The 24,047-nt window shown below is 40.6% G+C and overlaps 1 protein-coding gene across 3 annotated transcripts in view; it reads left to right on the forward strand.

Moving 5' to 3' along the window:
• Window positions 1–24,047, forward strand: part of QTGAL (queuosine-tRNA galactosyltransferase) — a 331,029-nt gene that overhangs the window by 233,739 nt on the left and 73,243 nt on the right. For all 3 annotated transcript variants that reach the window (XM_075071758.1, XM_075071757.1, XM_075071756.1), the window contains exon 7: window positions 14,195–14,290. In XM_075071758.1, coding sequence (XP_074927859.1) covers window positions 14,195–14,290 — 96 coding nt within the window. The remainder of the gene's footprint in view (window positions 1–14,194; window positions 14,291–24,047) is intronic.

Here is a 24,047-nt window from a genome sequence, read left to right on the forward strand (position 1 = left end):
GCAGAAGCCTTCACAACCTTACTAGTTTGCTGTTCAGAAGGTTTCTATCCTAGAGTAGGGTTCCCAATCCTCCAGGGTTGGCCTGGAGTCTTCCAGAATCTGCATCAATCTCCTGGTGACTACTGAAAGCAATCCTGGAGATTTTAATAGGATTTTTAAGAAAATGACATTGTCTTGTTGGGGAGGAGGGGAAATCTCCCGGAATAGCTTCAGTCAGAGTTGGCAACCCTATCCTAGAGGCTGCCAAAGAAAGCTGCCCATAAAGGAGGAGTGCTCAGTTTCTGAGAAATTCAGCATAAAAAACATGGTGCTATCTCGTTCTCAACATCAGTAACTTAAAGCAACAGAATCAAATGAACTGAAGAGGCATCAGTGAGTAGTGACAGAAGGAGCTTTGTTCCATAAACATTTTTGCATAGCAATGTGAACTTACTCAATAGGCTGATGCATACTGCACTGTGCCATTGAATAAAGACACCCACGCAAGTCTTTTAGAGACACGAGGCAATTTATCCATTTAGTTAAGAATGCTCTGAAACACCCTGTCAGTTGGCTTTTTCTCCCCACAGCTTTTGGAAATCAAGCTGATGTGACTGACTCAAAAGCCACAGATTGCTAAAAGTATGACTTAAGCTTCCCTAAGGCAAGCCAGAAAATGAAGAATAAACTCATTATCTCATCCGAGAAGCCAGATCTGCACTTACAGCTTAATTTTTGAACTAGTTCTTGATGAGGTTTTACCAGTTTGTCCAGTAAATTTCAAATCTTGACATTAATATGTGTATATGATCACCAAACAGAGTTCTTCTCATCCCATGATCACCAAACAGAGTTCCCACTGATCCAGGGTTTGACTGTAGAAATAGAAATATTTTATTGGCTGGGTTATTGTTATGTGACGTCATTCATCTTCACTTATAGTAGAAAAACACTACTACAGCAAGGAAAAAAGAAGCAGCATACTTAGGACTGATAAGTGTCTTGGTTGTGGGGCTAACTGCATCTTTGGCCCCTATCTGGTTTTTCATTACAGGTGTTTGGCCTCTTGCTCTTACCTGTCTCAGACTGGAATCTCAATTCTTCCACTCTTAGACTGGGACCCAGGTATGCTATTCTGTACCCAGTGCTTATCAAACTGCAATTCTGATGGGGGTTCGGGAACCTGTGACCAGTGATATTGGCCATCAGCCTCCTTAAAACAAAAGATTTTTATTTAGGAGTTAGAAGTAAGAATTAGAGAAAAGGAGACTTTAAAACAAACAGCCTGCTTGCATATTTAATCTTATCTCGTACTTCACTACAGACTAAGTTAGACTTGCTTCCCTCTTAAGTTTCAGGAACAGAAAAGAAACCAACTTAAATTCTTCTAGCAAGCCCAAATCATCTTATATCTGAGGATTTCTCAATCTGACTCACCCTCTTCAGACTGGTTTCAGTGCTCTCCATGGAGAAGGGGCTTGATTCACAAAGGGTGTGTCTACACTGCAGTTGGGAGCATGCCTTTCAGCCTGAGCAGATAGGCACGTTTGCTCCGCTTGTGCTAGTGCACTAAATATAGCAGTGTTGACATTGTAGCATGGATGGCAACATGGGTTTATGGACCGAGGAGATCAGGCAGGCTTGTACTTGGGCAGCTATGACCCTAGTCTCCTCTTCTGACCTCTCTGGAGTGGCTAGTGCACTAGGGAGCAGTGTCTGCCCTTGGGAGACGATAGGGACTGCTATTATGCCTGGCCTCTGCCTCTGAGTTGCAAGAGGGTAGGGGGAGTTGCTTACAAATTGAGAATAAGCAGCAGAGAATCCTGTGGCACCTTATAGACTAACAGACGTTTTGGAGCGTGAGCTTTCGTGGGTGAATACCCACTTCGTCAGACGCAGACCTGCTCCAAAACGTCTGTTAGTCTATAAGGTGCCACAGGATTCTCTGCTGCTTTTACAGATCCAGACTAACACGGCTACCCCTCTGATAAATTGAGAATAGTTTGCTTTGATTTAATTGAAATACCTGGGACTTGTGAGTATTCACACACAGCATGTGAACTGGAAATGTTCAACAAGAACTAGATATTAAAGCCTACGATAAGTTGCTTATTTGCTTATACTGGAGAAAAGGACTGGCACACCTGTATGCAGAGTGAAAACTGGATGTGTGCGTTCGCTGTCAAGTCAAAAATACTACAGGTCTTGGCATGGTGACTATACTGGAGTGTTCAAGATAATAAGCTTTATACAACGATAAATTAAAACACTGGTTTTACTGAAGGTAAAACTAATGACTGGCAAGCACCGTGATTTTCAAAAGCTTGTTTAATAAACAAAAATAAAAGCAAGTTATATCTTGTATGAAACACCACACAAAAAACTTTTCAAGTTATCACCTTGACAACACAGTTTACAATTAATCTACTGCTAAAGTTGGGCACTACCAGCAAGATTCTAAATGCCTCTGCTGGGGTACTGACTCCTGATGAAGTCAGTCCACAATTGGTGAAAAAGTCAGTATGAGTGATCAGTCTTCCAGGATCTGGCCCAAATTGGTTTCTGAAAGGGGTGGAGTGCTCTTAACTTTCACTGGCTTCGGTGTCTCTCAGGACAGGACCCATCTTTTTGCTATCTTCTCTTGAATTTTTGAATTAGTTTTGCTGATTTTTCCTGTAATAGATTTATCTTATTTATCTTTCACTATCTCATGACAAATCACTCAATTTTCTAGTGTCTAAAAGGAAGAATCCCCCCTCCCCAATTGTTTTCAGGTTCACATAGTCTTGAGACTGAAGGATTAGTTGTGCTGACTTGAATCAAACCTGTATCAGGCAGTTGCTATATGCAGTACAAGCAACAGCTTTCCATATACATTTCAGCAGGCCTTGTTTCACCCCCTGCTGTTTCAGTCTGGGGCTTTTCTGGAACAGGGATTAACAGCCAAAGTGAAGCTAGGATTGGTTTGGTGATACTGACAAATGTCTGTAAGGAAATAGGAATGGGCAAAATCAGTTCAGATACCATAAGAACCAGGACTGCCCAGAGGGTGGGGCTAGGGGTGCAATTTGCCCTAGGCTCTGGGCCCCACAGGGGCCCCCACGAGAATATAGTATTCTATAGTATTGCAACTTTTTTTATGGGAGGGACCCCCAAAATTGCTTTGCCCCAGGCCCCCTGAATCCTCTGGGCAGCCCTGATAAGAACCAATTCAGGCCTCATTCTGCACAAGCCAAACCAAACTAGAATCAGTTTTTAGATTTTTAAAGCTTCAGTGAACTGTGATGTGGTTTTGTTTGATAAATCTTTGTTCTCCCTGCTTCGGGACAGGATGATGATGCGTGTCTGATTCTGGACATCAACCCCAGACGTGAAAGGCTAGTATGCTCACAAGCTGGAATAGTGTCTTAACCTCTTAAAGTATCAAAGAAGATCACTTTATTTTGTCTAAACCTATATATTTTTCACAAATGTTGGATGGCAGGTAGAGTTGCTGACTCAATATCTTACTCATGTGAACTTGTGAACTATCCTCCTGTTTCCTGTTTTGCTCCTGCATGAGAGAATATGATAAAGTATCCCACCAGCTGCATTTATCCATTTGACACCTATGTGTTGGATTCTGATCCACTGGTTAAGCAGATAATCCTTTCCTTGAAGACCACCATAAACAGAAGAACATCACTCAGAGTACATGAATTTATGTTCTTATCAGACACTGACATCACCTGAAGCGCACACCTCTGTGGGCCTAAAATCACATGTGATTTTACTGACAATTTTAATGTAATTAAAAAATATCATATGACCTACGTCCTCAATCTGGTTTTGAGGAGTAAAACAATTTATGACATTTTCAGCCCTTGTTCCTAACATTTTCTTTGGGAATTTTGAGTGATTCCACTAAGAATAATTAGTGAGCACAGATCTGATTAAACTAAACCCAGAAACTTACCGCTAAGAACAAAACCTGTTGACAATGCAAGAGTGTTAGGCATAGATGGTTTAACAGATTACTTCATTAAATTGTGAAGATATCTGTACAATTATGTTATTTTCTGTTTGGAACTTTATGTAACTGGATTACAATTTGATTATGACAATGGTGCATGCAGAATCTTGATCATATTATTTAGGAATTCTAATATCTGGTTAAGATCTATACCTTCACTGATAATTAACCTGTACCATTGTTTTTAACAAATTATTGTTTTCTTTTGGCCAGTTTATAACTAATTATAATACATATAATACATCCTAAGTAACAGCAACTTTAGTTGATATAGAGTATAAACATGACAAGATTTTTGATGATGTTTGTGATAGAACACAAAGGCTCTGCTTGCTTTCCTGTAAGCAGGGAACTAACTTCTTATGTAGACCTCACACAGATGTGCAGGGTCCATTAGGGAGGCAGGACTGGGAACTGAGAGAATACAGGAAATTATAAAACAGCTGTTTGGTAAGCAAAAGTAGGCGGGTCTCTGAGAAAACCAAGCCTAGTTATTATATAGCTCTGCTTTAACGAGATTGACCAAGTCTCCCAGTATACCTGGGAGACTCTTGTTTACAACCAAAAAACTCTCGCCTCCTGTGTTTGTAATTGTTATTTGCTGGCAGAGGTAGCACCAAATCTCCTCTCTCTCCTGAGCCCCAACCCCCTGTCAACCCATCCAGTCCCTTTTTTCCTTGAGCCCTGCCCCTTTTTTCCCTGCACAGGTGCTGCTGTTACATCATTGTGTTTGAAGGCAGCACAGGCATTTGGTGTGCATGGAGCTGCTGGGACTCTGCTCCTAATACCTGCATTCCTGATACCACAGGGGTGGCAGAAGCACAGTAACCCCGGACAGTCAGTGCTGCTGAGTAAATTCTCCCTGCCATCTCCCACAGGAAACCCCACCTGTGCTTTCTTCACTGCAAGCAGCAGTGGGGAGGATGCCAGGCTGTGGCTGCTGCTCAGCATGTGGTGCCCAGGGGAAACAGTCAGGAGAGGCACCCCGGGAGGAGGCACAGTAGCAAGTGGCATGAGACCTGTTGGGTGATGGATGTGTAAGGAATGGGGGAACAGAGCCAAGGAGGAGTGGACAGCTCCTGGAGAGGGTGCTATGCTGGAGCCTTGGGTTGGGACCAATGGGGTCACAAATCTCTCTGACATTGATTTTATAATGTGTTGGTTAGTATGGCTGTAATGTACGCTGTGGAGATTTTTTATTGGTTAACATTCTGGGTATGATGAGACTGTCTTGTTTGTTTCTCTGGTTGCAACTATTGCAGTCTAAAAGAAAAGACAACAATTCAGCAATAAAACCTGGACCAGGTAACTTGCAGAATGTTTTTGTTGCAGACCCTATTAATCCATTCTACCAATTTTGCAGTGTTTCAACAAACGTACAGTGACAAGGGATATGAAAAATAGTTTGGACAAATCCGGAGCAGGCCAAACAAAGGCTCTTGCATCTGTCTGACCAAATCATAACCCAGTGTTCCAATGCTGCAGGAGATCTACATGTGAATGGGTAGGTCTTTAACTGCACATGGTAGGGTTTCGTGATAGATTTTTATTTTCTGAAGCAGGCTCAGCTTTCAGAACTTTGGGAAACACTGTCAGAACCATTGTAATGGTCAGTGGAGTCCTGGTCCATAGCTAGGGCTTGCAGAGGCTACAGTAATAATAATTGCTACTGTGCTTTAAAAGGCTTTTTCCCCACCCCACTCTCCTTCCCATCATTGCCAGTACTTGCAATCTGAATGTTCTGTCACTGCTACTTTAAAGAGCTGTCTCATCCCTTCTCCTCTTCCTTGATGTGGTGAAGCACTGGAATGGGTTACCTAGAGATTTTAAAGGCCTGGCTTGACAAAGCCCTGGCTGGGATGATTTAGTTGAGGTTGGTCCTGCTTTGAGCAGGGGGTTGGACTAGATGACCTCTTGAGGTTTCTTCCAACCCTAATCTTCTATGATTTTCAGCCCATGTCCCTTTCTCTCTCTTGGTCCTGTTTTTGAAGGAAATCCTTGAATCTGAAGTCAGATGTCAAAGACTTATTACTTGCTCTGAGTCTGTTCTGTGATCTCTCACTCAGCATTGCTTTTCTGACATGTGCAATGGATTCTAGTTAAAGCTGGATGGGAAACTGTTCTCTCGTTCTACAAAAATTTTCAAAAATTTCAAATATTTTTTCTTTTCTGCATTGAGACAAAATGTTCTCTTAAAAAAAAAAGCAGAGAGAGAGAGAGAAAGAGAGAGAAACCCTAGCATAGACAAAGGGATTAGAGCACTCACCTTGGATGTGGGAAACCCACTTTCAGGTCCCTGTTCTGCCTGCTTTGGAGCAGGGATTTGAACCTGAGTCTCCCATATCTCAGGTGAGTGCCATAACCATCAGGTAATTGGCTATTCTAGGGTGAGGTAGGTATGTGTGCATGCATGTCTGCCTGCCCAAAATGCTATCCTGGACCTGAGAGTCCTTCCCGATAAAAGCTTTGTTGAAACTGGTACGTTCTCACAAAAAGTTTCTTTTGAGTAACTGGCAAAATTCCCAACCAACTCTAATTCTAGAGCATTGCTTAGTTTGGGAAGGACTTTAGAGTGTAGAATTGGTTTATGGGATCAAGACAGGGAAAGCAAAAATGTTGTTTTCAAAAAATATCTTATAAATTAGCACTAAACTTAAAACACCCAACATTTGAAAATATGGAAATTGCATAATAAAGTACCCAGCCGACTTTCAGTTGCACTCCAAGGAGACAGCAGCCTTCTATATCTTCCCTTCTTTACAGGTTAGCATTAAAAATGTGCACCTGCAGGCAGTGGTTTTATAATTGATTCCATAGCTACATGTCTCTGATCCAATGTGGGATGCTTTGCTTTGTGTGCTGTAATATATCATCTGGACCTAATATTTAGCTCTTACATAGTGCTTTACACTCACAGATCTGAAAGTACTTTACAAAGGGGAGATGTTCTCTCCATTTTATAGATAGATAGATAAACTGAGGCCACACGGAGGGAAGTGACTTTGGCCAAGGTCACCCAGCAAACAAGTGGCAGAGTTGGGAATTGAAGTGGCAGAGCTGGGAATTGAACCCAGGCCTCTTGAGTCTCACTCCAGTGCCCTCTTCACTAGACAATGGTGCTTTCCTTACCTATGAGGGTTGTACATACTGTCTCTAGCTAATGCCGCTGGCTCGCACAGAGAATCATAGATTCTGATCTTGCAAGGTACTGAGTATTCTTTCATTAATAAGTACACATCCATGAATGGAAGGGTTTACATTGCCCATGTAAAATTTTGATCTAGAGCTACCAAGGTCATTTTTTTGTCACTGTTCTTTGCATTTGCTACATATCATCCTGAAAGTTCCTGTGGGGGATAGGCAAGCATCTGAATAGTTTTCATATTTTTCTTATATATGGCAATAATAAGTTTTAAAAACATTGCATTGAAATGTGTGCCCTCAACTTCATAGACATTTGTTCCATCATAAAGCTAGACTTTCCTAAATGGCACCATATGGAACAAAAAGTCAGCTTGTTTGATTTAAGTAAGTGATTTGATTTTATTTGTTAGTTTTGGATTTCTTTTTAAAAGCAGATACAGTGCATCAATCAGAAGTGATGTGATTCTGGTAGTACCATGTTGTAAATTACAACGCATCCTTTCTGTTGCATATCATATCTTTTGTTTGAAATTGCTACACTATAATTTTAGAAGTTTGAGAAACAAAATATTTCAGTCTGTCATTTGATTTGATGTCAGGTATTCAGCTTCTAGCTTTTAAAAGCACTAGAACAGAATGTTTTAGGTTGTGGGAGACTTTTATTGCTTCATATTGTGCTAACGTTTTTTTGTTTGTTTATATCATTTTTATTTAAACTTTGTGTGCTCTGTAACTTATAGCAGTTAAACTAACTTTATTTTCATCAAGCTGATTATATATCTGTGTCAAAATCTGTTCTACAACATGGAGCTGTGGTCTGTAACCTATGATTTTAATCAGCTTCTGTACAAGATGACTGGAGGATAGCTAATGTGAGGCCACTTTTTTTTTTTTTTTTTTTTTTAATAAAAAGGTTCCAGAGGCGATACAGCAACTTACAGGCTGCCAAGCCTAACTTCAATACAGGGCAAATTGGTTGAAACTACAATAACTTCTCACTTAAAGTGATCCCAGTTAACACCGTTTCGTTGTTACCTTGCTAATCAATTAGAGAACATGCTCATTTAAAGTTGCACAGTGCTCCCTTATAAAGTTGTTTGGCAGCCATCTGCTTTGTCCACTGCTTACAGAAAAAGCAGCCCGTTGGAGCTAGCTGGTGGGGGCTTGGAATCAAGGTGGACCGGCAGCCCCCCATCAGTTCCCTGCTCCCCTAAATTCCCAATGCAGCAGCCACCCCGCAAGCTATGAGTTGCTGGGCATTTAGCTGTCCCTCCCCCTACGGCAGTGTGCTGCTCCTGCCCTCTGCCTTGGAGCTGCTCCCAGGAGCCCCCTGCTTCCTGGGGGCGGGGGCGGGAAGAGTCCCTCTCCCCCCGCTCCTGCCCCCCCCCCGCTTCTGTACCTTATCTTTGGGGGATTGGGGGAGACATGACAGGGCTCAAGATGGAGGGAGCTTGCTGGCAGCAGCTGCTGTCTCAATTTGCTAATCTACTTATTAAAAAGGCAATGTACTTATAGTGGGGTCAGTGTACTTAAAGGAGCAATGCGCATCTCTCTCACACACAGGGTGTGTGTGTCTGTCTCTCTCTGCCATGCTATCTCCCCTCCCTCCATTTGTACTGCCTTGTAGAGTGTGAGGCTACATTAACAACGTGTTAACCCTTCAGGGCTCAGCCAAGTGCTAGTTCATCATTTAGCAGTAAGGCATTCCCTGGGAAATTTCCTGCCCTCTTCCACCTTATGACTTCACCACCTCAACCGAACTTCACAATCATCAGTGCTATGTACAGTATTAAATTGGTTGTTTAAAACTTATAGTGTGTGTGTGTGTGTAGTCTTTTGTCTGACAAAAAAAATTTCCCTAGAATCTAAGCCCTCCCTATTTACATTAATTCTTATGGGGAAATTGGATTCACTTAACATTGTTTCGCTTAAAGTAGCATTTTTCATGAGCAAAACTACAATGTTATGCGAGAAGTTACTGTATAGTAAAGAACAGAATTGTCAGACACGTAGATGAACATGATTTGTTGGGGAAGAGACAACATGTTTTTTGTAAAGGGAAATCATGCCTCACCAATCCACTAGAATTCTTTGAAAAGGTCAACAAGCATGTGCATGAGGGTGATCCGGTGGATATAGTGTACTTAGATTTTCAAAAACCTTTTGACAAGGTTCCTCTCCAAAGGCTCTTAGGCAAAATAGGTATCTTGAGATAAAAGGGAAAGTCATCTCATGGATCATAACTGGTTAAAAGATAGAAAACAAAGGGTAGGAACAAATGATCGGTTTTCAGAATGGAGAGAGGTAAATAGTGGTGTCCCTCGGGGTTCTGTACTTGGACCGGTCCTATTCAACATATTCATAAATGATCTGGAAAAAGGGGTAAACAGTGAGGTGGCAAAATTTGCAGATGATACAAAACTGCTTAAGATAGTTAAGTGAAAAGCAGACTGCGAAGAGTTATAAAGGGACCTCACAAAACTGGGTAAGTGGACAATCAAATGGCAGATGAAGTTCAATGTTGATAAATGCAAAGTAATGCACATTGCAGAAACATAATCCCAACTATTCATATAAAATGATGGAGCCTAAATTAGCTGTTACCACTCAGGAAAGAGATCTTGGAGTCATTGTCAATAGTTCTCTGAAAACATCTTCTCAGAGTGTAGCAGCAGTCCAAAAAGCTAACAGAATGTTGGACATCATTAAAAAATAGATACGTAATAAGACAGAAAATATAATATTGCCTGTCTCTATATCCATGGTATGCCCACATTTTCAATACTGCATGCAGATGTGATCACCTTGTCTCAAAAAAGATACATTGGAATTGGCTAAGGTACAGAAAAAGGCAACAAAAATAATTAGAAATATGGAATAGCTGCCATATGAGGACAGATTAATAAGACTGGGCATTTTCAGCTTGGAAAATAAATGACTAAAGGGGGATATGATAGCAGTCTATAAAATCTTGACTGGTGTGGAGAAAGTAAATAAAGAAGTGTTTTACTTCTCATAACAGAAGAATTAGGGGTCACTCAATGAAATTAATAGGCAGCGGGTTTAAAACAAACAAAAGGAAGTATTTCTTCACACAATGCATAGTCAACCTGTGGAACTCTTTGCCAGAGAATGTTGTGAAGGCCAAGACTATAGCAGGGTTCAAAAAAGAACTAAATAAGTTCATGGAGAATAGGTCCATCAATGGCTATTAGCCAGGATGGGCAGGGATGGCTCAGTAGCCTCTGTTTGACAGAAGATGGGAATGGGCGACAATGGATATATCACCTGTTTCAGGGACGGCTACAGGCACCAGCCCAGCAAGCAGGTGCTTGGGGCGCCCAACTGAAAGGGGTGACACGTCCGGCTCTTCGGTGGCAATTCGGCAGTGGGTCCCTCAGTTCCTCTCAGAGGGAAGGACCTGTCGCCGAAGAATGAAGCGGCTGTGGTAGAGCTGCTGCTGAAATGCCACCAATCGTGGCTGCTTTTTTTCCTCTTCCTTCCCGTCTCCCCTCCACCCCCCTGGCCATTGCCGCTTAGGGCGGCAAAATCCCTGGAGTTGTCCCTGGCTGTTTTGTTCATTCCCTCTGAAGCACCATGCATTGGCCACTGTCTGAATACAGGATACTGGGCTAGATGAACTTTTGGTCTGACCCAGTATGGCCGTCCTTATGGAGCAATAATGCAGAGAATTAAAGAACTAAGAACAAAAATTAGTTATGCGTCAGTAACTGTACAGCTTCCATGCAGTGATTGCTTGGGATAATTTCCTTCAGGATAATAAATAATAAAGTTCTTTGTCTCCTTTTCCATAGTCGTCATCCAACTCACTCCCCATTGTTTTCACTATGAATAACTTTACTGGCATAACCAGGTGTTGCTCAAGTTAATACATCTATCATTAGATTAATTTTAGTCCTGTTCTCAATCTAACTCTGTAAAAATTATTTGCATCTCCAAAGAAAAATACAGAACATTGGTTTGTCCTTAAAATGTTGCTTGAATGCCCATGTAAATTGTCAGTACTATACTTTTACAGTTCAGTGTATATAAATTGCATAAAAATATCGGCATTACTGTGCATATGTGAGAACAGATCTTTGCAAGAGATGCAAAGAACATTTTCATGCTCTGTCCATACATGTAATAAGGGATTTGTTTTGGCTTATAAATAAGGCTGTGAGTCTGTCACAGAAATCATGGATTCCATGACCTTCCGGGACTTCTGCAGCTGCTGGATCTCCTGGCCCGGGGGCCACCTGAGCAGCTGGGGCAGCCCAGGGCCAGCCACACTGGCTGCTGCTGGGGCAGTCTCGAGCCACCATGCCCCCTTCCCCAGCAGCAGCAGGAGTTTGGATGTGGAAGGGAGCTCACTGCTAGGGCAGGGAGTTGGGGCACAGGAGGGGGTGAGGGCTCTGGCCAGAGCTTACCTTGGGGGAGCTCCCCAGAAACAGCAACATGTGTCTCAGATCCTATATGGAGGTGCGGGCAGGCGGCTCCGTGCAGTGCCTCTGCCTTCAGATGCCACTTCCATAGCTCCCATTGGCCATGGTTCCTGGCCAATGGGAGTTGCGGAGCCAGTGCTCAGGGCGTGGAGAGTGCGCAGAGCCCCCTGGCTGCACCTCCACCTAGGAGCTGAGGAAAATGTCGCCGCTTCCGGGGAGCCCCGTAGAATCAGATAGGGAACCTGTCAGCCCCCCCAAACCCCTCTCCCCCCTAACAGCAGCAGGGGTCCCCAAACCACACACACACACAAGCATCTGCGGCGGTGCCTCTGGGCCGCCGCTGCCCCAGAGCACCCAAGAGTTATTCAGGGTTATATAGGACAAGTTATGCGCTGTGAATTTTTGTTTACTGCCTGTGACCTGTCCATTACCTTTACTAAAAATACTCATGACTAAAACATAGCCTTACTTATAACCAGTTTCATAAGGTGTTCTATATGTTGTGATGAAATAAAACTTGTCCAGAATATCAGCATTAACCCTTAGCAGAGTGTTCTCTTTACAGAGCATTTAATTATCTGACTAGTCTCATTGGAGTTAATTGGACTACTTGCATTGCTTAAAGTTAAGCACATGCTTAAGTGCTCTGTTGAATAAGGGCCTTAATGAGCAAGTGGCTTTTCCAGTCTCCTTCACCTTTAGATACATTCAGCATACCCCAAACAGGCTCAGGACTTGTCCCCCTTCTGGAATTTTGCTTTATTGACAAACAGATTTCCACTCAGTTGCAGTCCAGCTTTTCTTCCTAAGCTTTTTTCATCCTGCAGTTCCACCTTGGGCACTCCCATTTCCTTGGTATCTATGGTGGAGCTAATAAGTACTTGCAATAGTGAGTCAGCTGATCAACACCTGCTAATCAGTTGCCAGGCTCAGCATCTCCCATCAGAATCAAGAACTGCTAACAGGTTGTTTAACAGGAAAATACTGGCAGCATATTACACTCTTATACATATAAGCCATGATTTTCCGACTTAAGTGCCTAAAGTTAGGCGCCTAAATCTATATTTAAGCACCTAAATAAAAGTGGTCTGATTTTTCAGAGATGCTGAGTGCCCTTCAGCTCCCAGTGTCTTCACTGGGAGTGTCTGGTGCTTAGCCCCTCTGAAAGGCAGGCCATTTCTGTTCAGCACAAGACTATTGACTTAGGGCTGGTCTTCACTATGGAGAGATCGATGCTGCTGCAATTGGTGCAGCAGGGGTCGATTTAGCAGGTCTACTGAAGACCCACTACATTGATTGCAGAGCACTCTGCAGTCAACCCCAGTACTCCACCTCTCTGAGGAGAGTGAGGGAAGTTTACCGGAGAGTGTCTCTCATCAACGCAGCACAGTGGAGATACCGGGATAAGTTGATCTAAGCTATGGCAACTCCAGCTACATTATTGACGGAGCTGGAGTTGCATAACTTATGTCAACTTACCCCAGTAGTGAAGACAAGCCCTTATAGTGGGACTTGTGTTACAAAGTCACTTAGATGTTTTTGAAAATACCATCGCTAGGTGCCTCAACACAGAATTAAATTTAAAATATTTGAATCTGTGGGCCTAAAATTAAGATCCTAAATCCCTATTTATCCATCTAAAGAGAAAAGTGGCCTGAAAAACTGAGCACTCCCAGCTCATATTGAAGTTAATAAGAGCAACAGGTATCTAACTATGGATTCAGAAGGCTAAATTTATGCAACCGAGTTGGCAAATTTTAACTGCAGAATAATATTAATTACTTTATCTATAGTATACTTTGAAATGATCTTCTGGAGACTGATATATTTTCATTAGTGATTGAAACTGGCAATAAATTTGTTTTTTATTTTTCTGTTTCCATAAACCTGCTTGTACAGGTAACTTTCTTTGGAGCTAGACACAATGTGCCTTTTTAACTTCAGATTTCTGTTTGACAGGTTCAGTCTCCTGATTTGCTAGGGTATTTTTCCTTGTAATAAAAGTGATAATTTGTTTACCTGACATAATCTGGATATTCTGGTTTATTTCATAGTTGTGTTTATGGCATGTTTGTTTAAGGCAGCAAAGGTTGATTATGTACAGCTCCTGGCTGTGTTGGTGCTAGTCACTGAAGCTGTGAGCATTCAAAATTTAAAAATAACTACATTCATGTTGTTTCTTTCCAAGACTTTTAGTTTAACCAGGTAGCATTAAATACTGTATACATATTGTTCTGATTTAAAATCAAGCTGTACTTCACTTCCCCAATTTTCCACAGAAAATCATAGAAGATAGATCAAAGTTTGTAATTTTGTGCTTTTTGAAAGCACACTGGAGTCCTAGAGTTGGACACAGACTTTCCATTATATATGTACTTTCATTATTAAGATTAGTATTTTTAGTAAAACTAGTAGAACTTTCGGTTGTGGTGGATCTTTCAAAACTTGAATTATAGTTTCAAGATCTTTGGATTTGCTGTAAAACTTGCTATTACTAATAGGACCAAGGCATAAGTTAATAAATGAAAATAAACTTCTATTATCAAAGAGTATATCTGTTAGGAACTATTCTTCCTTTTCACTAAAGTTGTTTCTTATCACCTTTTTTCCATAGGTTTTTACCTCCCATGGACCCACTGTGATCATGCCTACCTGGTTCTGTTCCCGAGAATGGTTTTGTCACGTGGGCAAATTTGATGAGGGTGGGAAGGTGAGTGCAACTGATCGAAACAAAATTGATACACCGTTTTTGATTCCGTTTTGTTAAGAAGTGTTAGCAGGACAATTGGTAGGGTTACGCTCTCAAGTGGTCTTTTCCTATTGCTATTAAATGGGCCACAGTGAAAAGTATTTACAATTAGAATGCTAGTTCATGTGTGGATAACTAAACTGAAATACCGTAGGGGATAAAACTTAGGAAAAGCATTTCCTCTTCTGCCTTACAAATTTCAGAAAAGACTTCAGTTCATCAACAAACACTCCTCCGTTTTTTTGGTATGTTTCTAGAGTTAAGGCTTTGGTGCACAGCGCTGAAACAACATTGGTTACATCTATGCAACAGCTGAGGGGTGTGATTCCCAGCTCAGATAGACATACATGCACTAACTGAGCTCAAAGTAGGGCCTAAAAATAGCAGTGTGGCTACAGTGGCACAGAGAGCAGCTCAGGCCAGCCACCTGAGTATAATCCTACACAACCTCCTTGGTACAACTTGGGCAGTTAACCTGAGCTACTGCCTATGCCACTGCCGACACACCGCTATTTTTAGTTGTTAGCTCAAACAGAACTTGCAATGTATGTATAACCGAGCTGGGAGTCACAGTTCCTAGCTGCTATGTAGATATATCTTGTGTCATGGAAGGACATTCTGGTAATTAACAAGCACACGTATATTCCACTTTGTTTCTGAATTCTTCTGTCTAACACTGCCAGACTTAGCACTGCAGTACTGCTGAAGATAATTCCTACTCTAATTTATGTACTACTTATTACAATACTAGATTATTTTCATTGCTGTTATTGAATTTACAGTACCACCTACTGACCCCAACTGACAGTGAGTCCCTGTTGTGCTAAGCACTGTAAAAATATATGGTGAGAGAGAATCGCTATCCCAAAGAGTTTACAGTCCAGATAGAAAAGACGGAGAAGGGTGGGAGGGGAAACAAAGACAGAATGGTGAAATGTTTTGCCTAAGGTCACACAGCAGGTCAGTGGCAGAGCTTGGGATAGGACCTAGGTCTCCTGAGTCAATCCAAGCCCTATCCAATAGACAGACCATACTGACTTTTCTCTCTCTGTCTCTGTCTCGCTCGCTCGCTTTACCCTGAAGAATACCCATTTGACTTAAATCACCTCTTGAACCTTGCCATGTAACCATGCTGGTTTGGTTTGGGTTTTATGCCTTTCTACTTTTTTATTTTATTTTATAGCGTATTTGCCTCCTGTGACTAAAATGTGATCTGCTTAAATGGCATCAATGCCAAGTCTAAGGGGTTTTGGATTTATAATATAGATTATGCAATATAGCTCTAATAATTACCTGCCAATCAATAATAATAAAAAATCCTTAAATTTGGCCTCATTTTCCACAGTCTACTCCCTCCCCAAACTCCTTGTGGGGTAAGAGTAGCTTTGTTGGGGTGTCCAGGAGGTCAACAAATCCAGGCTCTAGCAGACAGAGGGGATTGAGTTCTGAAGACCAAAGAAAGGGACTTTCAAAGAAAATGCCCTGCTAATAGCCACCTCATGTCTAAACCCAGGAGTCTATCATTCAAACGCTTCCACTGCCCACAACTGCAGGATTGTGACAAGGGAAGAAAGCATCAATTTTCCAAGTCACCTCATCCTTAACCATTGAGGTGGGATTTTCAGAAGTGCACAGCATTGGCTTAGCTCTTCGCTCTGGAATAAATAGGAGATTTGCTATACACATCAGTGGGAACAGTGTTATTGGTCAACACTGGGTTCTCTTTGTATGCTGTCTTGACTCATCATCTGACTTGTTAATCACATCCCTCCACCTTCTTGAGTTAGTATTAATTATGCAATCTACAGGTGTCATGATGCTGCCAGTAAACAGAGAAATAGATCAAGAAATCTCTAGATTCTAGTCTTTCTATTTGCAGAATTGTTTCCATACCAAAAAGCTGCATTTCTCACTTGGAATTAAATCTGAACACCTGTTCTTCATATGTCAAATGTTGGAGAGGTGGTGATTTGAAGAACATAATCAAATGTTAACTAATGTGTAAATCCTTCTTATTGGTAAAATATATGTAATTATCCCAATACTTCATGGGAGATTTAAAGCGTTTGTTTACAAAGACTTCATTTTATTAACAAACTTCCTCTCCTTCAAGATGTTCATTCACTAGGAAGACATATTTTCTCTGCATTAGCATTATTGCAATATCCAAACAGAATTATAAATGACTTCTCTGAAATGGGACTTGTCTACTTGTGATTAAAAATGTTGACTGTACATCAAAGGCCAGAATTACAAATATACTTTGTGCACTATCTAAGTACAATGATAAAAATCCTATTACACAGTATAAATAAGGAGAGCGGAATGGCTGTCACTGTGATATGTATTTAATTAAGTTTGTTCAGTTCAATTATATGTAAGTGAGGATAATATTTAGTTGTTTAATTATAAGTGCCAGGATTGAAATATTTTGAAGTAGAAAAAGCAAGTTATCTGGTAAAGCTGAAGTGATCGCTACTAACTTTTAAATAATTGCCTTGCAAATAACTGTTTTTAAGATGTGTTCACGGTATACTGAGTTATATGGAAAACCTCTGAAATCTAGGCAAGAGTGTAAAGATTTTGATGACAGCCACTTTATTTAGGATAGTGTCCTCTCTACAGTACATCCAGAGGTAGGAGGATGATGATATATTGAAGGTATTTTTGAAGAACTTTATGAGAAAACACAAGAGAGAATATTCCTGGAGTGCATCTATCACACACAAATTAAATGTAGAGACCTCTGTTATTGGAACAAGTGGCAAAATTTTATTTACATTTTGTGAGCTTGGTATGTGAAAGCTTTCTCTTTGGGAAACTTGTGTGTGTGATGCCATCTACTTTATTTAATCAAGTCTGTGGCACCTTGCTTGTAAGTTTATTCCAACACATAGGAATGTTGTTAAAAAAAAAAAAGCCATCACTGGCTTCACATATGTCACACATAGAGAATGAAGGGTTCCAACCTTATGTAGAGTTTCAGTGTATCGTTAAATAACTGGTACATTTCAAAACTTGGGGGACAGAAAGCCTTGGCAAGGAACAGATATAGTGCAGGCTGGTGCTATGTGAAGTTTCCACTATATATCTTTATCAGAGCACCTCAACCTTTGGCCAGCAACACCTTTTGCTATTCTAGTTATGGGTCTGCACATAACTCTTCCTAAACATATCCTCCCTTCTTCAGATGAAACATTAGACTACAGAGCTTTTCCCTGTCTGTTGTGGACATCCAAGTAAAAGTTCCCGTGGTGCTTTTGGAAAAGACAAATAACCTGCATCTTAGCCAATATTTTCTTAATTCTAATGTCTTGTGTGAACTATTTGTAAGTGTTTAATGGCTACACAATTACTACACTAAGATACCCTAATTTACTGCTGGTAAATACTTTTGAGATACTTAAAGCACGTAAGACATAGATAACACCAAAATCTCTTCTGGCCTGCCTAACCAGCAAACTCCTCTTCTTTCTTCAAACTTCTGCTGAACAAAGGAGAATAAAAAAATGGCAGTTTGCATAATAGTGCTTTTATATAGACTAACTTAACCATGAGATTAGAATGAGAAACACCACAATCATTTTATCCCTGATTCCCAGGGCAGATCAATGTAAAATATTTTCTGCTCTAACTAAATTCTCTGTCTATCCTGCCCCGCTACCCCCACCTCCAACCTTAACATTCCTTTTTAAGTGTATCCAGACTAGAATTTTACGCAAGTCTTGCCACTTTTTAAAACTTATCTAAAAGTGCAAACAAAGGGAAATTATTTTAATGAGCCCCAGGTGTAATCATGTAGTGTGATCAGCTAGCATTTCTGAATACAAACTCTCAGCTCTGATCTGTTCCTCTGATAAAGGGTCATGGAAGGAAGAAACTGAGGTGGTCTTGATATACATCTTGGTGCACAGGAGAATGCAGTGAATATTCCAAATGTCTAAAGGAGCTTTATAGCCTTTGTGGGGCTCGCTAATACCTTTCTCCATTTCTCTGGGCCAGAAGAGAGCTGTCAGAATTCCCTCAAGAAACCAAGCATTTATAATAAGCCCCGGAAGCTGAAAGGTTAAGAAGAAATTTGTGGGGTTTTGGAACATGAATTAGAATATTGTCAGGCTGTCAAATGACCTGTCAAGGTGCTCTAGGGAAAAATGAGGACAAAACACAGGCTCTGATATTCTTGGCATAATATAGTTAAAGCTAAACAGAGATCAGTATTTGAGTAGTATCCAGGAAGAAAAGAAAGTGCTGGAGCCAATGATAAATTATACTTACATAGTATTTGAAAACCCACCTCCTCCCCCACTTCTAAAGACATTTCTTGCTAGTGCATTGTTAAGCGCCCTTTAGAATTCACCCCGCCCTGACCCTTTGGCTTTCACCTTTTTCTTGTTTAATTTAATTGCTCTTTGTCAGAAGAGCAGAAATGTTTCTCTTTTAGAAGAAAGAAAATGTGCAGAGTCTCTAGTAATCCTTTATTTCACAAACACTGAAGCAAATATAACATTGTCACAGATTTCCTGTTTTATAATCAGGGCAAAATGATTTAAAGGCCTTATCAGGGTATGAGCAAAGGGACAGAGTCACAGATCTAAAGAGAGATTAAGAGGCGTAAGAGTGTTTTGGATAATTCTGAAGAGAAGCCAATTCAAATATTACTTAGTGCAATAATTTAATGGGGTGGCTTCTAGTGGGTCCTCCAGCCTATTTCTGGTGACTGTCCGAATGGAAGTCAAACTAAAGGCGATTTAAAAAAACAGCTTCATGAAGTAAAATTAACAAGATTTCCTTAAGACAGAAAAATTTAATGTAAAATTTGTAAAGGTAGAGTACCAAGCCTGTATCCTAGAGATTTCGGATTATCTTCTGTCAATCAATGCTCAGCATTGAAAAAAATTTCAGTGCACGCCCACAAATCTAGCTTGCTTGGAACATCTAAGACTATGTCTACACTGCAAAGTTAAGATGCAATTGCAGCATGGGTAGATATACCTGTGTTAGCTTTAGTGCAGATGTGGTGGCACGGGCTTCAGCACAGGCTAGCAGCCAGTCTGGTGTAGCCTATACTGAAGCCCATGATACCACATCTGCAATGCTGTTGTATCTATTGTGTTATCTGTGCTAGCTTGATTAAAGCTAACATGGATCTGCCTACACATGCTACAATCACACTTATGCTTTGCTGTGTAGACATACCATAAGAAGCTACAGCCAGGTGTGCAAGATGGAATGACCCCAGATGGCATGAAATAACAGATGGCAGTCTGCCACAGTGCATGTGGTGCCAGCTGCTAGGCCCACCAGACATACTGTAGTATGCAGTGTAGCTGTAGATCCATGGTTAGCTACAAACGGGACATAATTCCATAGATTCTAAAGCCAGAAAGTATCCGTGTGATTACCTAAACCAGGGGTGCTTTCAGAAGTGGTGTGCTGAGCCTTCATTTATTCACTCTAATTTAAGGTCTCTTTCTATAAGTCTATAATACATATAACAAATGTTTAGTTATATAAAGTAAATAAGGTTTTTAAAATGTTTAAGAAGCTTCATTTAAAATTAAATTAAAATGCAGAGCCCCCTGGACCAGTGGCCAGGACCCAGGCAGTGTAAGTGCTACTGAAAATCAGCTCATGTGCCGCCTTCGGCACATGTGCCATAGGTTGCCTACCTCTGATCTAGACTGACCTGCTGTATACCCCAGATCATAGAATTTCACCCAATAATTTTTGTCTCAAGGACATATTTAGTGGTTGAGCTAGATCTTATATTTTAGAAAGACAGGCAATCTTGATTTGAAGACTTCAAGTGATGGGAAATCCATCACATCCCTTGGTAAATTGTTCCAATTGTTAATTACCCTAACAGCTATATTTAGGCAAGGTGCAATTTTTTATCTAGCTTCAACTTCGAGCCATTGGATAGTGGTTCACAAGCACATGTGCTGTCATCAGCAGTAAACTTTAGAACAGTGGTTCTCAACCAGGGGTACACATACTCCTGGGAGTACATAGAGTCTTCTAGGGGGTACAGCAGCTCACCTAGATATTTGCATAGTTTTACAACAGGCTACATAAAAAGCACTAACGAAATCAGTACAAACTAAAGTTTCCTACGGACAACTTATTCATACTGCTCAATATACTATACACTGAAATTGTAATTACAATATTTATATTCCAATAGATTTATTTTATGATTATATGGTAAAATGAGAAAATAAGCAATACTGTGCTGTGACACTTTTGTATTTTTATGTCTGATTTTGTAAGCAAGTAGTTTTTAAGTGAGGTGTAACTTGAGGATACACAAGACAAATCAGACTCCTGACAGAGGTACAGTAGTCTGGAAAGGTTGAGAGCCACTGCTCTAAAAGGGAGCAGTTTTAGCAAGCATGTTCCTGTTGCTGATATGAGCCATAAAAAGTCCCTTTCAGTACAGTGTGTTGGCCTGAAGTGAGAGAACTTTCTTTGAGACAGAATGTCTCTTGTGCCAGATGTATATCCAGCAATATGCTGCTAACACCACAGCACAGGCTGCTGCTGTAAGTTTAAAATTTAGCTTAGAACCTTCTATGAGATACTCTTGGGTCTTTCTAGGAATAAGTATTTTGACCAATAAGGAGTTGGAAGTTCATTCTATAACTTTTTTGTACTATATTATTTCCGTTTAATCACTTGGATGGCTTTTAGTGCAACTCCAATGTAATATTATTATTGCAGTGTTTGGTTTTTAAAGGCATGGCCTACAGTAGAAAATATGGAATGAACAGGTTTTAAAACTTTGGCAACAGAATCCTGCTAAAATACTTCATTAATCAGGTAAGTATGGAGACAAAAGTTATTTCCTCTTCCACTCACTCTTTCTCTCAGCACTTTGAGATTCCTCTGAGGACTGAGATAAATTTGGCTCCCTCTGGTTCCAGCCTTTTCCATCATACTCTTATCAGTAAGAAAAAAAAGTGTTCCCAATTACAGCCTGATTTCTCTTGAGAGTTCTGATCAAGAGACTTGGCTAGCTCTTCTCCCCCACAATTCAGATTTTTCTAATATATTAATAGCGTAGTTGTAATGGTAGATTTGCCTTTCTTGTCCTGTTTTTTTAAACAAGTAATGTAAAACCTAATTATAAAATCTGTAGGGCTGGATTCTCCATTTTTGCCAGCTGGAGATTCCTCAATATAGGGCAAATTTCCATCGGCACAAAGCTAACAGACGCAGCTCCACTGCCTTCCACACCAACTTTCCCACCACCACTTCCTACACTGGAACTATACTGCTAGGTGTAAAAAGGAAAGGAAGAAGACATAATCAGAGGAAGCGGGGGATATGTCAAAGTTACGGAAGGGTGTGGATGCATCAGGGGAGGAGGGAGCATGTGGGTCTGATTCTCAGCTGGCAGAAGATCTTCCACCAGCACCTTAACTTAAAGCAGCCTTCTTGCCAGCTTTAGCTTATACTGGAGCCAAGCAGCTAAGAATTAGAGAGTAACTGTCAGTCGCACCCCTCCCTGCTGTTCACTATACCTATGTTTAGCTCAGGAACAATGGAGAAATGAGCCCAAAATGCAAAATGGGCTTCTCTTAAAAGTTCTCTTAAGCTTTTAGGAGAGCGTGAGACCTATACTCAGTATTACCCTCTGTTGCATTTGCTCTCAAATAAAGGGAATACTTAATACGGTGGTAATGCAAGCTTCATTTTAATGGCAAGCACCATCATTCTTCGGGAAGGATATCAATTTTTATTTCTTCATTTTATAAAAATGGAAGAGCAGAAAATGTGAAATGTGGTTGAGATTTTCAAAGCCAGCTAGGAAATTAAGCTACAGTACTTCCATTAATTTTAACGGGAGTTATGTGGTTAACTCCCCCATTGACTTTGAAAATATTAACCAGTGTATGTGTGATGTGCCTATGGTACATATGTAGAGACGTAATAAATTACAGAATTTAAGTGATTTATTTGCCTTCTTCATGCAACTTTGTCTGCCTCACCTCCCCTATACCCACTGATACATTATCTCTATCTTAGCCAAGGCCCTCCAGTTGCAGTTTCTGAGGCAAAGGAGAGAATTCTATACTAGTTTTTTATAGAATTTAAGGCTTTTCTATAGTGATCTGAAGTCTTGAGCAATTTTTGAATAGCAGTAGTAGAACTATAACAAAACCAAACCCTAATAGAAGTAGAAAGGGCCATGGTATGTGTAAGTCCAGGTGGAATATTAGTAGTAACAAACTATTCTAGAGAGCATCTGGAATTATTTTTTTTGCTTATTTTCTGGGTTGCTGTTGCATATTTCACTGACTTGTGATACTGTCCTATTCAACTGTCTTTGTGGAGCATGAAAATTATTTGCAAGATAAAATTTAGCTGCATTATTGTATATCTTATTATTCTGTACTTATATCTAGAGCCATCAGTTTCCAAAAAACATTAAAAAAATTATCCCTAGAGTGGTTGCAGATTCTTCTACTTTGAAAGGTGGTACCAGTGTGAGATGGATTTCTGGTGATTAAAATGGGAAATACAGCTGGAATTGATAATATCTCAAAATGGAAGAAACTGCTGTAGTGCAAGCACTGTACATATCCCAGAGCCCTAAGTAGTCCTATCCTTGCAGGACCCATGGTATAGTCATCATCTTTCCATCCCTTGCGAAATGTGTGCATTTCTTTTGGCCATGCTGCTCCTTCGTTAGGCGCGACGTCACTGCTGAGCAATGCAAGGCATCTGCTCACCCCTTGGAACTGGGCACATTGCTCTGAAATGCCCTTTTCAGCAGAAGAAATAGAAAATAGGGTCCATTAATCAAATCCCAGTTTTAAAGGGATCATTTTATTTTGACAATAACTGTTTTTAATCAGTTTATGCTGAAATATGTTGCTAAATGTTTCAACCATAGCAGTTTTAAGCATGAAAATGAGACTCCACATGAAAATGATTTACTAATACTTGTACTGATATTTCCAAACCAGAATTTGACAAGTGCAGTAGACTGATATTTAATAAAACCATGCACTCAGCCTGACTCAACTTAGTGTGTGATATGGGGAACAAAGGATTTCAGTCTAAATGGTATTTTATTTTCTTTCTGATGGGAACAGCTGCTTTCTCTTCCTGCATCCTCACCCAGATTCCTTTAGTGACCTCTGAAGTATTAGATATCCATGTAAATTGCAAACTGCACAAAGCTCTGTGAAAGCTTGCTCTGGCATCTGAGCACTAGGATGAGAAAACTGGACAAGTATCTCATAATATAAACATACCAATTAGAGATGGGCCATTGTCACCCAGAAATTGGATTTGAATCCACACTTCATCAGAGTTTGAGAGTGGGATCAAATTCAGTGTTCCAGCACAACCAATTATAGAGAGAGACCTGAGTTGCAAAATTTAGAACTAGTTCTAGTTCTGAGCTCTCCCAGAATGCAGAGAGGGTTGCACTGGGTGTTCTGGAGTCATTCTTTAGTGTACTAACCTGTTCCTCCATGGCTGCTTAGTCCGGGCCAGTTCTTAGGTATACTCTAAATGTGGTGACATTAACACATTAAACTGTGTTAGTCACTTCGGGAGCCATAAAGCCTCTACTGCAGTAAGCTGTTCCACCCATGCTGAGGACCACAGAGTGAGGCCATGGCTACACTTGGAAATGTGCAACGCTGGGAGTTACAGCTGTGGTCGTACAGCTGTGTAGGAACAGCGCTGCAGTGTGGCCATACTG

Source organism: Chelonoidis abingdonii, chromosome 13 (genome assembly GCF_003597395.2).
Source record: "Chelonoidis abingdonii isolate Lonesome George chromosome 13, CheloAbing_2.0, whole genome shotgun sequence".
In the NCBI taxonomy this organism is placed as follows: Eukaryota; Metazoa; Chordata; order Testudines; family Testudinidae; genus Chelonoidis; species Chelonoidis abingdonii.